This window comes from Leucoraja erinacea, chromosome 15, assembly GCF_028641065.1.
Source record: "Leucoraja erinacea ecotype New England chromosome 15, Leri_hhj_1, whole genome shotgun sequence".
In the NCBI taxonomy this organism is placed as follows: Eukaryota; Metazoa; Chordata; class Chondrichthyes; order Rajiformes; family Rajidae; genus Leucoraja; species Leucoraja erinaceus.
In genome coordinates, this window is record NC_073391.1 from 15,559,393 (window position 1) to 15,577,565 (window position 18,173).

Here is an 18,173-nt window from a genome sequence, read left to right on the forward strand (position 1 = left end):
TCTGTTGAAATTCACCCAAACACAAAGTATGTTCCTTGTACAAAAGGCAAGACAAATTCAATCCATCTCAATGTTGCTCCATCAGTTTACTCTCATTCATGAACAAAATGATGAAAGATTTGATTGACGGAACCATCAAGTGGCACGTACTCAACAATAATGTACCCACTAATGTGGACTAAGTATCCCCAGGGTCACTGAGCTCCAGACCTCGTCATAAATATACATCAAAGAGCTGAATTCCAGAGGTGAAGTTCAAGTGCATTCTTGCTGCTTGACATCAAGGAGCCGAGTAAAACTGATGGTTGAAGCCACATCTGACACAAAGAAAAACGTGTTTGGTGGGTATCAATTATCTCTGTGTTGCAATAAGGACTTTATTGCAGGGGTCCATCATCAATGATACTCTTATTATTGGATAATGCGGAGTTGTGTACTGATGATTGTGCAATGTTCAGTTCCGTTTGCAATTCCTTAGTAAGAGTGACAGTTTAAGCCAGCATTTAGCAAGAGCTAGACAACATTCAAGCTGGGGCTGTTGAGAGAAGTAGCATTTGCAACAAACAAATGCATGGCAATTGCTATTTCAAACAAGAGTATAATCAGCCTAACTAAAAAGCTAACATTGGATTGAGTCCATTTCGGTGCTGGAGCCGACCAGGAGATTTTAAAAGCTAGCCTTTGTATTGTTGAAAGAGTCCATCGGTGTCGGAGCAGGAGATTTTAAAAGCTACCGTTGGTTTAGCTGAGTGAGTTTATTTCAGTGTTGGAGCAGCAGTGGGAGTTTTCAAAAGACAGCGGTTTAGTTGGTTGAGTGATTAAAATAGCTTAATTTAAAGGCAAGGTGTAGTGGAGTGTCTGTGTTGGAAGAGCGGTTGTCTGGAGGTAAAGTGCTGCATGGAGGGCAAGTGTGAGGCTTTGACTCAAGAGCAGAGGGTAACAGAAGGTAAATGGTGGAGAAGGCGGGAGAATTGGGTTGAGAGGGAAAGCTAGATCAATCACGATTGAATGGCGGAGGAGACTTGATGGGCCAAATGGCCTAATTATGCTCTGAGAACATATGAACATGAAAAGTACAATGTTGTTTCTTCTATGTGCTTGTTGTGCTTTTTTTTCCCTTTTGATTTGAGTGCAGTAGAGATGGCAGGTAGAATGATGGAATGTTCTTCCTGAAGGATGTGGGAAGTCAGGGAGACTGCTGGTATCCGTGATAAGCACACTTGTGGTGCAGGTGCAACTCCATGTTTCAACTTTAGGGAGCTGGAACTGCAGCTGGATGACCTCAGGATCGTTCGCGAGAATAATAACTTAATAGATGGGAGTTATAGCAAGGTATTCATGCCTAAGGTACAGGAAGAGAGTAGATGGGTGACCACAAGGAAAGGGAATAGATGGGAGATGGATAAGTCTCTCAATTAATATTTCTCCTTTTTTTTCATTGGGGAGAAAGTCATGAAGGTTAGGGAACTTCAGGCAGTTAATGGAGATGTCTTGAAGACAGTCCATATTTCGCATAAGGATGTGCTGGACATTCGAAGTCGTGTGAAAGTAGATAAATCTCCTGGACCGGGTCAAATATATCTGAGGACAATGTGAGAATAAATTGCAGGAGCCCTGGCTGAGATATGTGAATCAGCACCAGACAGGAGTGAGGTGGTGGAAAATTGCAGAGTGGCTAATGTTGTGCCTCTATTGAAGAAGGGCTGCAAAGAAACATCTAGGAACTAAAGACCAGTAAATCTAACGCCATCATAGGCAAGATACTTGAGAGGATTCTGAGGGATAAGATATATATGGACTTGGATAGACCGGGATTAGGAATAGTTAGCATGGTTTTGTACGTGGGAGATCGAGCTTTACGAATCTGAATGAGTGTTTTGAAGTAACCAAATAGTTTGCTGAGGGTAAATCTATTGACATTGTCGAAATGGACTTCAGCAAGGCATTTGACAAAGTTCTGTAAGGTAGGTTGCTCCGGTAGTTTAGCTCGCATGGGATCCAGGGAGAGAAAGCTGGCTGGATGGAGAATTTACTTAATGTAAGGAAGTAGGAAGGAAGTAGAGGGTGATGGTGGAAAGTTGTAATTCAGGATGGAGGCCTGTGACTAGTGGTGCTCCTCAAGGATTGATGCTGGACCCATTGCTGTTTGTGGGTTATATCAATAATTTGCATGAGAATTAGTAAGTTTGCAGATGATATTAAACTAGGTGGTATCATAGATAGCAAAGATGGTTATCAAAACCTGATTTATTCTGTTAGGAAGGATATTGTTAAGCTGGAAAGAGTGCAGAGAAGATTTACAAAGATACTGGCAAAACTAGACCGTCTGAGCGAAAGGGAGAGGCTAGGCAGACTAGAACTTTATTCCTTTGAGTGCAGGAGGCTGGGGGAGATAGATAAGGTGAATACACATTCATCTTTCTCCCAGAGAAGTGGAACCAAGAACCAGAAGACAAAGGTTGAAAGTGAGAAAGAAGAGATTTAATAGGAATCTGAGGGGCAACGTTTTCACACAGAGGGTTTAGGGTTTATGGAATTACCTGTGGAGGTAGTTGAGGCAGGTACAATAACAACATTTAAAACGCATCAAGACAGGTATATGGATAGGAAAGGTTTAAAAGGATATGGGTTAAATGTGGGCAGGTGTGACTAGCATAGATGGGGCATCTTGGTCAGCAGGGGCAAGTTAGGCCAAAGGCCTGTTTCTATGCTATATGACTTTATAACCTTTTGATATTCAATGATATCATCATCACTGATGTCCTGGGTTCAGAAACAAATTGGAGTCAGTCAGGTAAATGCTGTGGTTGCAAGAGCAGCTTGGAGGTTTGTTTCCCGCAATGATTAACCCACTTCCTGAATTTCAAAAATGCTCACCATTGACATGGTGACAATAGACAATGGGTGCAGGAGTAGGCCATTCAGCCCTTCGAGCCAACACTGCCATGATCATGGCTGATCATCCACAATCAGTACCCTTTTCCTGCCTTCTCTCCATATCCCTCGACTCCGCTATCTTTAAGAGCTGTGTCTAGCTCTCTCTTGAAAGCAAACGGAGAACTACAATTGGTGAAATTGCAATTGGTGAAAGTTAAGAACATGAGAGAATGTTCTCCACTCACTTGGATGACTCCAGCTATATGAACAATGAAGAGGATGGACACCTTTCAGAACAAAGAAGGCCTTTTGATTGGCATCCCATCTGCTATCCTGAACCGTAGTTCCTCCTGCCACCACCATGGCGGCAACGTATATGAAATGTATTCAAGTTATTCAGCTAGGTTATTGTGGTGTCACGTCTCAAACCTGTAACCTCTACCATAATGGACAAAGGCAACAAGTACATGCGTGTACCACCACCTGCAGGTTCCCCTCCAAGTTGCACACAAACCCAATTTGGACATACGTTACTGTCTCTTCATACTTGCCAGGGTTAAATCATGAAACTCCCCATCCAATACTATAATCAAGATGTCACTTCACCCAAAGGACTGCAGCACTTAATACATTGGCTCAGTACCATCTTCTCAAGGGCAATTAAGATCGGCAATGAATGAAGGGCTTCGGAAAAATGAATTTGAAATAATTTTTGAAAACATTAAAGCTGCAATATAAGCTTAATAATCCAAATAAGCTATGGATTTGATTATTTTTATGTGTAGGTTTATTTATCTGTTTTTAATGTTGGATTTGTGGGTGTGCAGGCATGAAGGCAAAGAAGCTTGCACAGATTCAAGTCGAACAGACTTTATTTATAAATCACATCCAATTCATCCTGAAGGCACTGATAAGATTAACAAAAGACATTTGAACATGTTAGATGGAATGGAAACCATAAATTCATTGAGTACTCTTACTCCATTGCCATGCTGAAATAATTGTATGGGTGAATTTTTATTGTCTTAGCAGCCTTAGAGGCTCATTGAGAGAGTTTTTGCATTTAGATTGCAATGGAATAACTTTGCTAAATGGTTTCAGTTTTACAGAAACTGCAAAGTGGTAGCAGATTCAAGAGTCTGGTCCTAAGAACAGTAATGTACCACACTTGATTGATTGATTGATACATGGAAACGGGCCTTTTGGCCCACCAAGTGAATGCCGACCATCAATCACACATTCACATTCATTCTGTTAGCCCACTTTTGGATCCACTTCCTGCAGACAACTGGAAACTTACAGAGGCCAAATAACCTACAAACCCGCACGTCTTGGGATGTGGGTGGATACCGGAGCACCTGGATGAAATGCACATGGTCACAGGGAGAACATGCAAACTCCACACAGACACCAGCCAAGGTCAGGATTGAACCCAGGTCTGTGACACCAGGAGGCAGTAGCTGTATCAGCTGCACCTCTGTGAAGTGCACATACATTCACTACTTAGATTAGACATCTCATGCAGTTAATTCCTGTACAGGAGAAGTCTGTGTTTATAATTACCTTGTTAATTTAAATGTGCAATGAATCACCATGGAATTACATATAATGTATGATGTAATAGAATGCATGCCCATAAGAGCAATGGTGGTACTTCTAACGTGTGCTCTGCAGTGCTGACATTTACTGCATTTGTTGCATTAATTCTCGGATCTGATGCTGATAGATGCAGCTCAGGAAAATCTGCTGCTTTTACGCGTAAATGATGGAGAGCGGATGTGGTTCTTGGAATGCTCTGACGGGGAGGTGAATTCCAACTTGAATGTGGGGCAGAACTAAAAATTGCAATCAAGGATGGAGAGAGTGGATGTGAAGTGGTGACATTCATTCAGGGGAACATTGTTAACGTCTGAAAGGGAGACAATATTTGGAGACAACACATTTGGTGCTCAAAAACATTCATTCTTGAAAAGGTGTGGGTTACCTGACCTGAATTGTAGGGAGGAAATAGAAGAAGAAATGCACAGGCTAACTGGAGACACGAGTTGGGAATTCAACATTTTATTTTGAGAAGATTTTACTTACTTGTTTATCAGTTGGGGTAAGGAAATGCATGAAGATAAGATAATGGAATTCCTTCGAGAGTTATTTTAGTTTTTCACAGATCTTTTTATGAGGATCTGGTTATGAATAATCAAATAGGTTGGATGGATAAATTAGTTGGTGAGTACATAGGGAGTAGGTGTCCATAATAGTGATATTCTGAAAATCCAGCAAGAGAAATCATAATGTGTTTGGTAATATGTTTAAAGCATGCATAAATCAGTGCAGGCAATGGTTAGTGTAGTAATTTAAGTTTGTAATGCTTTAGTAATTAACATGGTGAAATGCTCCAGGAATACTATTGCCTGCAAGCCATGCACCAAGTGTTAGTGAACATTTATTTCTTGCGTCAGTACTGTTTCAAAATCTGAGAACTCCCTCCCCAAGATCATCTTGGGAGTGTGTAAAACTGTTGGCCAGTATAATTTATCAAAGGTACCAGCTAAATCCTTAATTCATTCATCTTAATGGCTCGTCATAGACCATCTGGGGTTTATCAACCAGTCTATGCCTGGGAGTTAATGATGCCTATGTCGAGTCCCTGAACTGTTTAACATCAAGCGGCTTGAATTATATTAGCATTTACACCATGAAATTCCCATCAGGATCTGCACAACGTGGTAAATGAACAGATTAACCCTTTTCTGTTTGCATTAAAAGACACCAGATCACAAAATCATGAACTGGCAATTATTCACTAACCTTCAATGGCACTGAGATGCAGCCTAAAGGCAACCCCTGTGTTACAACCATTCGTGTGATAGAAATTTGCAATTACAGAATTCGCAAATCACTACCCAAAATGTTCAGATATGGAATAAAATTAAAGTGGGAGGAAAAACATAAACTAATCAACACAAAGTTTATGATTTAATCTCTCCATTCATGACGCATAAACAGATGATGTTGCTTTGCGTAATGAAAATCGCAATAGGACTAATCTTTAAGAACGCAACCTTCCCTCCCAGCCCTGGGTAACCCAGGGATCGCCTGCATGCATGTTTTGTGTGCAAAAGATTAATTGATGAAACAGACATGGTTACAAGGGCAGATAAGTAGATAGTTCAGCATTAACTAGTTGATTACAAATTTACAGTTGAGATAAGCATCCAGTTGATGTCAACTGATGGCTAGGTAGAATTTAATTCTATAGAAATCTGTTTATATTATTCCTGGTCAGTTGAATAAATTAAGATCTATATTCTTGTAGTCACCGTTGTTTTCTCAATATGTCTGAATGAACAGGTTGCCTTGAGTTCCTTTGGGACATTAGCTTTTTGATTAACTCATGGGCCTGTATTTTCCTGTCCTCCTGGATTCTATGCTCCTGTCCAAATTCACCTTCTATACAGGCAGCTGGCTTACAACACTAATATCTGAGATGTACTTTCATCTTGCTGGCGTAGCTATGCATTCCTGTTTATTTGACGTTGCTCTGTGTCAGTGGAGGTATTTCTAAGCTTGCAGAGACACTTTCTCACCTTCATTGTTTAACTTCCATTCCAACTAGTATTGAAGAAGTTGTGAAGAAAACTAAACAAAAGCAAGTAAACAGTTCTCATAGTACCAGTAATTTCCAATTAAGCCCTCCTTATTTTTGCTGATCCATTTGAATAGTAAATGTGTCAGAACAATTTAGCGTGACAAACAACATACCTAATACACAGGTGTTCCAGGTTGCATGTTTATTTTCTGGTCTTTGGGCTACAGGCCTCATGGCTTATCACCTTGCTAGGGAATGTTTCAGTGAGTTGAATAGGATTAACATGTTCATTGCCCAGCCCTCAGTGTGATATTCCATTTTGTGGGCACGTTTAAGGTAGTCAGTGCGTTCCTCTTATAACTAGAATAATCCTGAGTATTTTAGTGTTCACCAATGAAGCCTAACCACCACATTATCAAGAATACATATCTTTCCCAGTGTCGCCAATGTTGTGACAACAAATAAAGATCAAAGTAAAATCTATCAGCTGTGAAATTATGCTGCAGTGGTTTAGTTTAAGCTGCAATAGTTTAGTTTAGTTTTATGTGTAGTGGTAGTTTTATCGTATTTCTCACTAAAGTGCATTTGGAGAATTTTGGGCCAATATACTGTAAAGTGATGTATCTTACAAGGCACCGTTCCTTATTGAAACATTTGTACACGCATTGGATATTGTAGAGAATATCAAGACTGTGTAGAATAAATATCTTGAAAACTATGCCTATTGTTCATTGTACATTAGGGTTTTCTGCATTTTACAAGGCACCATTCCATGAAATCTTAGTTGTTCCTTCCTTGGTCTATCTAATGTCAGATATTCTGAAAGATATAAGGTGACTGTTTATTCTACACTTCCTTAAAATATATTTTTAATAATTATTAAATCTATTTGAAGTACAGCTGCAAAAAGCAGAGAATAATAACAGTTTTGTGAATAATTGTGTGATGGGAAAGATCTTTCTGTGCGACAACATGGAAATGAAATTCAATTCCCAGTGGAATAATGTGTCATTTCCAGGAACTGGAGCCACACAAAAGCACTCTGGCACCACTTGTGTGATAAGCCTGAATTCTGACTAGTTTTGGAAATTTTGAGACTATTTTTTGGAATTATGCACCACTCCCCTTTCCCCCACCTCTGCTCTTCCAAACAATGATCCTAAACGTTTAATTTTGGCAAATTTGTAATTGGATAAATTCTTGAAATACATCAAACGCAAGTTTCATTCTGTTGAGGTTTTTGTTAATGAGGTTGAAGATTCATAATCTTTAGTTATGTCACAGGTAAACAAGCAGAATTGCCACATATGGGCGCTCGGTTAGTATGGGCTGAAGGGTCTGTTTCCACACTATATGACTGACACCATCGGGCATTATAGACAGATATTATGAGTGTTTCTAGTTTGACTAGCAGCACAGACTGTGCAGTGATAACACTTTCATCTTGTTTAAAATATATTCTGATTTGTGACATAACAATAGTGTTGCCATAGCTGGACATTATTCACCTCTGCTACTTGTGGAAGGTTAAGTTGTACAGCCACAACCAAACCTTAGATTCTTCTCCTGAACACATGCAAGTCTTACCAACAGTATCATTGCCTTTTGTAAGGGTTGGCTTTTCCACCTCTGCCTTGTTCTGCGGAAGTCAGTTTGGTCACAGCTTAGCAAGTAAATGATGTCTGTTGTAACCTGACCTACTTCAAAAGCCTCTTGAACAGTCCTAAAACACTCACTGTGATGCATTTGCTGCCTCAGAATAACTGAGTTTTTGTGTGTCCTTTTTAGCTACTTGTCACCATGGCTATGTAGTAGAGGGGCAGGTAATAACAGAGTTGTACACACGTACACTGAATGCCATTTACTAATTTTGCTTTCCAGGAGCATTGTCGAATTTTCTGATTGAGGGGGTTAATTGGACCATGTGAAAGTACGTAGGGTGTTATTTTCTTAAAGGCGTTTATTGATTAGTACAGGTGTCAGAGGTTATGTGGAGAAGGTAGAAGAGAGAATGGGGTTAGGAGGGAGAGATGTTTGAATGGCGGACTAGACTTGATGGGCCGAATGGCCTAATTCTGTTCCTATCACATGATCTTATGATCTTGTGGTACCCTGTGCCATAACTTTGACACCAACGTAATTCCTAAGTACTTGAAATAATAAACAAAAATACTGCGGATACTCAAAGTCTGGTCACATTTCTGGGAAAAGAAACCGAGTCAACATTTCAGGTTGAAGATCCTTCATCAGGATGGAGAGAGAAACATTTCTTGCTAATCAGCAGTGGGATCATGGAGTAGAGGTGATGTATCTGATTAGATAAAACTAGGGTGCCCATGGGATTAAAAACAAAGTGCTGGGGGCACTCAGTGGGACAGGCACCGATGTAGGGAACGGACAGATTATGTTTTGGGTCAGGACTTATATTAAGGGGCTGTCCCACTGTACGAGCTAATTCAAGAGTTCTCCCGAGTTTCCCCTGATTCGAACTCGGAGAATTGCGGTAATAGCCGCTCGTACGTACTCGGGGCTCTCGTGGACATTTTTTAACGTGTTAAAAAATCTACATGAGTCTTCACTAGCTTACCGCGTTTCCCGAGTACCTGCCGTTAGCGTTACGAGCCGCGAAGAGACGTCCCGAGTTCCGACGTACCCGCTACGTACATTCTACGTGCTTACCACAAGTTTGATTTTTTTTTTAAACTCGGGAGAGCTCTTGAATTAGCTCGTACAGTGGGACAGCCCCTTTAGACTGATGTGTGACCATGGGCATAGGCTGGCAACTGGGGATATCTGGTCAATTGGTGAATGGGAGCAGTTCAAGAGCAGAGATTGTGGGAGTTGCAAAACGCAGAGCTGGGAGATATTCACGGCAGATTCGGCTGGTCATTTCCACTCCCAGAGGGGAAAAAAGGGGGAAATAAAACAAACGGCCTGAGCCAATGTAGCAGGTGATAAACTAATGCAGAGAAATCAAGTTATCTGATGTTGCACAATTCCATATTGAAGGCCGCCACATGTCCAGACAGGAAATAAGTCCTGTTGTTGATGGTTGCATTGGCCCTCATTGTAACAGTGCTGGTGGCCACAGACTCGTATATCAGAGTGGGGCGGAGAATCAAACTAGCAGGCAGCAGGATGCTTGGCCACTCCAGTGGACTGAATGGGAATGCTCCACAAAGTGGTCATCCAATCTATGTTTAGTTTATCCACTGCAGAAGAGACCTCATGTTGAAAGTCAAATGCTATACACTAGATTGGAAGGAGATTTATCTTATAGAATCATGTATATAAAATCATGAGGTGAATAGATTGGGTGGATGCACAGAGTCACTTGCCCAGAGTGAGGGAATCGAGAACCAGAGGGCATGGGTTTAAGGTGATGGGGGAAGGGTTTTATAGGAATCTGAGCGGTAACTTTTTCATGCAAAAGGTGGTGGATGTCTAATACGAGCTGCTGGAGGAGATAGTTGAGGCAGGGACTATCGTAACATTAAGAAGCAATTAGATAAATATATTGATAGGACATGTTTAGAGGGATATGGGTCAAATGCAGGCATATGGGACTAGTGTAGATGGGACATGTTGGTTGGTGTAGCAAAGTTGGGACGGAGGGCCTGTTTCCACACTGTATGACTCCATGACACTGAGTACAATTGATTTGTTGCTTCATCTGGAAAGACTGCTGGGGTCCCTGGAGAGTGGTGAAAGGACATGTGTTATGTCACCTGTAGATGCAAGAGTAAATGCTGCAAGGGGGGAGTGGTTGGTGAAGGCAGGAGTGGGCCAGGAAGTTGTGAAAGGATTGGTCCCTGTGAAATGTTGAATATGGACGAGAAAGAGAAAATCACTGATTTTCCAAAGCAGCATTTGATGGACAAATGCTATGATGTTGCACGTTTAGTAGATAGATGCAAGTGAGGATAAACCACTACCGTTTCACATATTTTCATGGTTGTTCAAGCTCCTCACCAGGACTGTTGTGTACACTGTCACCTGATTGAAGCTATAAATGAATGCTAATTTATGAGCATTCCACATAATTTATGCCCATTCAAGTGAACATAAAGAAGAAGAGTCAGAAGTGTTCTCAGGATCTTAGATCAATGCCACCAAATCAATTCATTGATTATTTCTTCCATTGCTTTTTGTAAGATCTTTGGCGTCTTTAATTTCACATCATGATACCAAGCACTATTCTTAAAGAATTGTGGATGAGAAGCATTTGGAATATCCCTAGAACTTGAATGGCATTGCCTAAATACAAATTATTTCCTTTTTATTAAAGTATTTTCACCTATAGAATGGCACATCCTTTTGCAAGGTTAATGTGCCATTACTGGCAAGTATATGCTATTTCTGCAATCAGTCAGATTATAATGAACGACCTTGGTCTCTGAGATCCTAAGAAAGAGGGGGAAGAATAGGAACATTTCTTTTATATCAATGAAGACAGAAATTCCTGGTGGAAATTGATCTTACTTCCAATTGATCCAACGTCATTAGTACAGGTTGCAACCCTGTGGATCTGTAGTACAGATTTGTGCTAATTAATTCTAACTGAGGTATAATTAAAATCTAAATTTAACAAATATCTGTACTAATCTGCACTTAATTAACCAAACAGTGCAATTCTGGTCAGAAGTTGATGATCAAGAGGACATTTCCTATGGACCGGCACCAGTCAGATCTCCAGGGTGGCAGCCTAGTGACTTCAGCCTGTTGTACAGAAGTCCACCAAAGCAATAATAACAATCTAGACATCAAATTTGGAAACTACTAAAATTGTAGATGCTGAAACTAGTGCACATTGTCAGATTTTATTAAAGGCCATTTTTACACATTTTGGTTTCACCATGTAGAAATTACAGCAGTGTTTATACATAGTCCCCCCCCCCCCATTTCAGGGCACCATAATGTTCGGGACACAGCATTGTCATGTAAATGAAAGTAGTCACATTTAGTATTTTGTTGCATATCCTTTGCATGCAATGACTACTTGAAGTCTGCGATTCATGTAAATCACCAGTTGCTGGGTGTCTTCTCTGGTGATGTTCTGCCAGGCCTGTATTGCAGCCATATTTAACTTATGCTTGTTTTGGGGACTAGCCCCCTTCAGTTTTCTCTTCAGCATATAAAAGGCATGCTCAATTGGGTTCAGATCGGGTGATTGACTTGGCCACTCAAGAATTGACCATTTTCAGATTTGGAAAAACTCCTTTGTTGCTTTAGCAGTATGTTTGGGATCATTGTCTTACTGTAGAATGAACTGCCGGCCAATGAGTTTTGAGGCATTTGTTTGAACTTGAGCAGATAGGATGTGTCTATGCACTTCAAAATTCATTATGCTACTACCATCAGCAGTTGTATCATCAATGAAGATAAGTGAGCCACTACCTTCAGCAGCCATACATGCCCAGGCCATAACACCCCCACCACCGTGTTTCACAGATGTGGTGGTATGCTTTGGATCTTGGCCAATTCCTTCTGTCCTCCATACTTTGCTAGCCATCACTCTGATACAAGTTCATCTTTGTCTCATCTGTCCACAAGACCTTTTTCCAGAACTGTGGTTGCTATTTTCAGTACTTCTTGGCAAACTGTAACCCGGCCATCCTATTTTTGCAGCTAACCAGGGGTTTGTATCTTGCAGTGTAGCCTCTGTATTTCTGTTCATGAAGTCTTCTGCGGACAGTTGTCATTGACTAATCCACACCTGACTCCTGAAGAGTGTTTCTGATCTGTCGGACAGGTGTTTGGAGATTGTTCTTTATTATAGAGAGAATTGTTCTGTCATCAGCTGCGGAGGTTTTCCTTGGCCTGCCAGTACATTTGCGATTAGTAAGCTCACCAGTGCTTTCTTCTTCTTAATGATGTTCCAAACAGTTGATTTTGGTAAGCCTAAGGTTTGGCTGATGTCTCTAACAGTTTTATTCTTGTTTCTCAGTCTCATAATGGCTTCATTGACTTTCATTGGCACAACTTTGATCCTGATGTTGATAAACAACAATAAACGTTTCCAACTGAAGAAAGACTAGGTGCTGAGAGCTCTCTGATACCTGCATTAAGGAGGCATTTAAACACACCTGAGCAATTACAAACACCTGTGAAGCCATGTGTCCCAAACATTATGGTGCCCTGCAATGGGGGGGACTATGTATAAACACAGCTGTAATTTCTACATGGTGAAACCAAAATGTATAAAAATACCCTTTAATAAAAACTGACAATGTGCATTTTAACCACATGTGATTTTTTTTTCTATTATATATCTCAAATTGTGGAGTACAGAGGAAAATAAATAAATGATGGGTCTTTGTCCCAAACATTATGAGGGCACTATAAGATAGCATGTAGCCAAATGAACAGATATATATCAGTACTATTAGCACTTTATAGGTTTATAGCTGATTGCGTTTAGATCTAAATCTTAATTTTTTAACCTTATGAAGTGTACTGTTTTTTAGTCAAATATGTTAGTGTTCATCAATTGTTTGCAATCATATCTAGATTATGCAATGTTTTCTGAGCGAATGTAATAGATAATCGTTTGAAGAGGGACTCGACTTGAAATGTCACCAATTCCTTCTCTCCAGTGAAGCTTACTGTCCTGCTGAGTTACTCCAGTTTTTTGTGACTATCTTCGGTTTAGACCAGCATCTGCAGTTCCTTCTTACACATATTCCTTTGAGGGCGGTGCCGTTGAAATGTAGAGTTTTACCTGATTTCAACAGATACTGTCGAATATAGGTTGGCATGTTAAAGTTAGATTAAAATATCATTTGCAACTTTCAATTTGGAAATTACTGAAATGAACCATAACTTTATCTCTTGCCAACCTCCCAATGTGCTGAAAAACTCCATCAGCTGATGTTGGACTGATCACATCAACCAAGATGAGGCATAAAGCCTGCAATTAACTCTCAGTTTGGTTTGTATTAAGTGTACTGTAATTACTCTTATTCCTGCACAGAGGCAGTGCTGAAATTGGTGTGAGTTTCTGCTTTGGATTAGTATTAATGATTCCTGTGGATCTGTCGGGAGTTTTTGGTATTCCTCATGATTTAATTTTTTTTTTTATCATTCCTGACCCACTCCAAGACTAGCCACTGGTTTCACAGGCAATTTGGGGTAGGCAATAAATATGGATGGTCATATTCCATGAATAAAGTGAAAATATAGCAGTAAAATAATTATTAGTTTGAGATTAATGAAAGCCATTTAACTCACATCCCGATGTTTTTTTCCCCTCTCGCAAGTATTCCAGTGATGTTTTCAAGGAATATGAAATTTGTTGCATTCTAGGCACGTCAGAGGTTGAAATGCTCGATATGAACTAATCTTAAAAAAAAAAACCTGAATTGTCATTGCAGCTTTAAAGCTTTGCATGCTTGGTTAACATGACATGAGTACAGTAAATGGTGAAGTATTTGAAGTTCTTGCATGGCAAAGAAAATCATCATTATGGCAAGCCGTTGTTCACTTACTTCCTAATGACTGGATTTTTACTGCCATGCTGTCTCCTCCAATGAACTGTGTGTAGATATGCACAATTTTTAACAAGAAAGTTGACTAAAGCAGAACTATTTTAACTGGCCTGATATTTACATAGTATTTCGATTTTTTGGGGGGAAAAAAAGCTTGGGTTTGTAAAATCATGGCGTTTATTGCAGTGAATCCTGTCAGATAATTATACCTGATATATGTTATCCCATCATATCCAATTAATGTCTGGTGCTCTATATGTTGTTCTGTTATGGCAAATCTGTGTCTTGAAACACAAAACATGTCTGGTTCATTTTTACCTCTAAGGCAACCCGCTGCAGATCATTAACAGATGGTCAGTGTAGTTGTTTCCATTTATAATATCACTTGGTTTCTGGATCACAGATATTGTAGGTTGCTTTGATAAAACCAAAAGTCATGGTCAGCAGAACCAGTGGCGTACCCGTATTGCCTGGCAATGAAGGCGCACCTGCGTCTAAGACGCACCCCCTTTTTGAGTTGCTAAATTTTGAAAGAAGGCTGACGGGACATATGAATGATATCTTTATTTCGAACGATTAAAATAAAAAAAAGAAGAAAAGAAAAGATGAAAATGAATAAATAAAAGGAAAATTATATATATATATATATATATATATACATAAATACATACACACATACATACATATACATGTACATACATACATACATACATATACACATATACACACCTAGCATGTGAACCAACAAAATACCAGATCAAAGGGAGGCTACAGATTTTTGGCTTGAGTAAAGCAACTACTCGTGGATAAAAATTGCTTTTATGTCTGGCTGTGGCAGCTTTGACAGTCTGGAGTCGCCTTCCAGAGGCAAGTGATTCAAAGAGTTTGTGGCCAGGGTGAGAGGGGTCAGAGATGATCTTGCCCGCTCACTTCCTGGCCCTTGCAGTGTACAATTCATCAATGGAGGGAAGGTTGCAGCTCCACCGGCCCGCTCATCTCTGGCAGTACTCTCCATCTGAACACCTCAGTCCTGCCGCTCGCCGGCCTCGCTCATGTCAGCCGCTTCCCGCAAATCCTTAAACTCCGACTGCCGCCGGGTGCAGGACATGGCCTCACTTCCTGTGCTGGGTGACACTGCATGGCATTCACTGCCCGGTCCATGTCTTTCAAGAGCAAAGATCATACAGCGGAGCGGGTCAGCGGGTGATGGATAACATGACAGCGGGCGGTGGAGCTTACTCCTGTGTCAGCGCGAGTAACCTCAATTGGTCCCTTGATCGCACTGGCTGACATGAGCGAGGCCACCGAGCGGCAGGAGAGAGGTGTTCAGACGGAGAGCAGTGCCAGTGGTGAGCGGGCCGGCAGAAGGCGCTAAGATGGCAGCAAGTTCCGCTGCCCGGTCCCGGCGGCCACTCGCAGCCACCGAGCTACTTGCCTCCCTGGTCACAATGTGGTGGCTCCGCGCCCGGAGCGCCGCTGCAGTGGTGAGTGAGTGAGTTGCTGGTATGATCCCCGACCCCCTCCATCTCAACGCTCCTGCCTGTGCTGGCCCGGGCCAGATTCCTCACACGCTGTGAAAGAAAACCCTTTCCCTCCCCCCCCCCCCCCAGCGGCGCTGTCCTTTTACAGCCGCTTCCCATCAGCTGCCCAGCAATGAGGGATTGACTTGGCTATCCCTCAGTACAGCAACATCGTTCTTGATTTCCGTGCCTTATTTTTGGATAAAAAATAACATCTTCATTGCCGGGAAATAAGGTATATATTTGGCACACTAGTCATGAGTGTTTAAATGTCAGAAGCACTGGCAACAGAACAATGAAATTCTTACTTGCGGCAGCATAATAGGTCAGGAAGCACACTGAACATAGATAATATATAATAAACAAAAATCAATTACAAAAATTGTAATATTACTTGCGGGCAAATTTATTACAACTACAAAAAAATTCCTAGCACATACTAATGATTTACCTTGGCAGGGTGTGAGTAGCTATTTGAAACTGGATGTCTCGATTTACCACTTTTAATTTAACATTAACAAGTAGTAATAGACTGAAATTAAAACAAGCAAATCTACCAAAGGCCTGTTATTGACGGCAATGTTCCAAATGTTGGTGTTTCCGGGCGTTTGGTGTTGCTGCTTTTTTTTTTGTCGCGTTATATACTTGTTTTACAAATAGGCCGCACATCTCTATGTTGTCTCTACTTTACTTTCTCTCACTAATCAACACAGATCCACTGTAAACTGTACAACGGCAATATCTTCCAAAACTGGCGGCTTTAAAGTTGTTCCATGAATCAGAGATATGGTCACCATGTGAGAATGCAGACAGAGTTTTGTGTTTTTTTTCTCCCCCCTCCAAGGTGAATTGCTGAACCATGACTGGGAATAAATGATATCTGTCATTTAGGTGGTTAGCAGATTACGTCTCCCCCCCCCCCACCATAGGAACCTTAGTTGCAATCAGACATCTTAGTTGCTCACCATTGTTAGAATTTCCATTAGTATTTCCTTTTAAAATAATACTTTTGTCAGTATGTTTATCTTGGTCTATGCCAGTTGCAGCTCTGTTTTCCTTATCGTTACATCCGACAGGAAACATCTACATTTTTCACAATTCCAGCCATTGATTCACTGAGACGGTAGTATTTGGCCATGCAGCTGTCAAATTCTATGACACTGTGCTTAAGCAGGGTTTAATTTCAACAGCAGAGAATCATAGAAATTTCCATCAGTGGCAGTCCTCCAGGAAAGAGAACCAGACAGAGTGCCAGCAACGCTGACTGTTCCATTAGTTGCTGGCTATTGAGCTAGCAGTCTGGTTAAAATGGAAAGAGACATTTTAATTCAACAACGTTGTAAGTAAATTCTTTGAATTGACTAAATTAATCTGAGGCATCGTTAATTGTCCACCTTTGACATTTTCTTGACCACCTAATGACAACCTTCATTGTTAAGGATCTTCTCGTGTTCTGGAATGTTTTTCAAGGAACTTTGCTGTTCCGTTTCTCAGTAAGTTGATAGACCTAATGGTGCTGCTGTTCTTAGAACATCAGTTGTGATTATTTGTTCACTGAGCTTTCAGCCAGTGCTTAAATACTTTGAAAATAAATGCTCCCCTGATTTAAACATTCTTTGACATGTTGATAGTTATACATTTTGTTTTATTGCTTCATCACTGTAAAGCAGTACATTCCATGTTTAACTTTCCATTAGTGCCTAGTATGTTTGTTCCACATTCTTTCGGACAATATTTGGGTGTGGTATTTGAAGTACTGCACCATGTTGGAAAATCTTTTCAGATCAGTGAAATATTAAACATTTTTCTAATGACTGCTGCATAACTAATGACACTGAGTAGGCTTCAACAGTGAATCAGAATGCAATCTTTCATACCCAGTGCAATGATGGGTTCAGGAATTTTACTGTAATTACTAGTGACAGGCGACAATGTTAACGTTGCAGTTGATCGTTCTGTTCAACCTTTACAGTTCCTCTTAATATTCCATGGTCGGCCTGAAGAAACTACTTGTTAAGCATTTGTAATATTTCAGCTTTACATTTTACTATAATTGTTCCTGGAGTGGGTTGGAGCTGATGGAGGTTGTCACTGTCTACATTTTCCAAATATTTCAAAATTAATGTATAACTTGTTGTTAAGATGATGGTGTCAAAGGACTTGGGCAATTTCTGATACATTATGCTGCTCTTTACTCCGCCTGGAAGGAGCTGACATCATCTGCTCCTCTTAGCAAAGTTTAAACCCACATTGCCTATTGGACAATTACTGACAATTGTACTGAGGAGATGGGTCTGTTAGGGTCAAGTTTGATACAAGTTTCCACGCTTCTCACTAAGAGATTAAAATAAGAAGGCAATAATGACATAAAACATTTTATGTGGAGCTAGCAAATTAAATATTAAAAAATAGCTCATGTGGAATACTGAATGTTGTCAAATATGCACGAGAGTGATATTTAAAAAAATAAATTCCATTTGAATTGTTACAGTTTACATGAGCCTAAACAGCTTGTGTATTTTTCAGTGTGTCTGTTTGGACACGGGCAGAACTGAATTCTAACCATTCTACCTTTTCCTGTAGTGTGCTGCCTCTGCTAACTAGGCTGCAAATTAGATAATTTCTCTTTGAGAGTTGGCAGGAGGATTTTCCCCGTGTGATAATGACGAGTACTGGACTTTAGTTGGCTTGATAGAGATTAGT

At 40.5% G+C, this 18,173-nt stretch overlaps 1 protein-coding gene across 3 annotated transcripts in view; it reads left to right on the top strand.

The window, feature by feature from the left end:
- LOC129703972 (C-terminal-binding protein 2) overlaps positions 1-18,173 on the top strand; it is a 265,226-nt gene that overhangs the window by 120,717 nt on the left and 126,336 nt on the right. Inside the window, exon 1 of one of the 3 annotated variants that reach the window (XM_055646729.1) lies at positions 16,695-16,809. The exons of the other annotated variants lie outside the window; for them this stretch is intronic. Coding sequence (XP_055502704.1) covers positions 16,779-16,809 — 31 coding nt within the window. The 5' untranslated portion in view covers positions 16,695-16,778. Of the gene's footprint in view, positions 1-16,694; positions 16,810-18,173 lie in introns of those variants that run through there. 3 annotated transcript variants of the gene reach the window in all.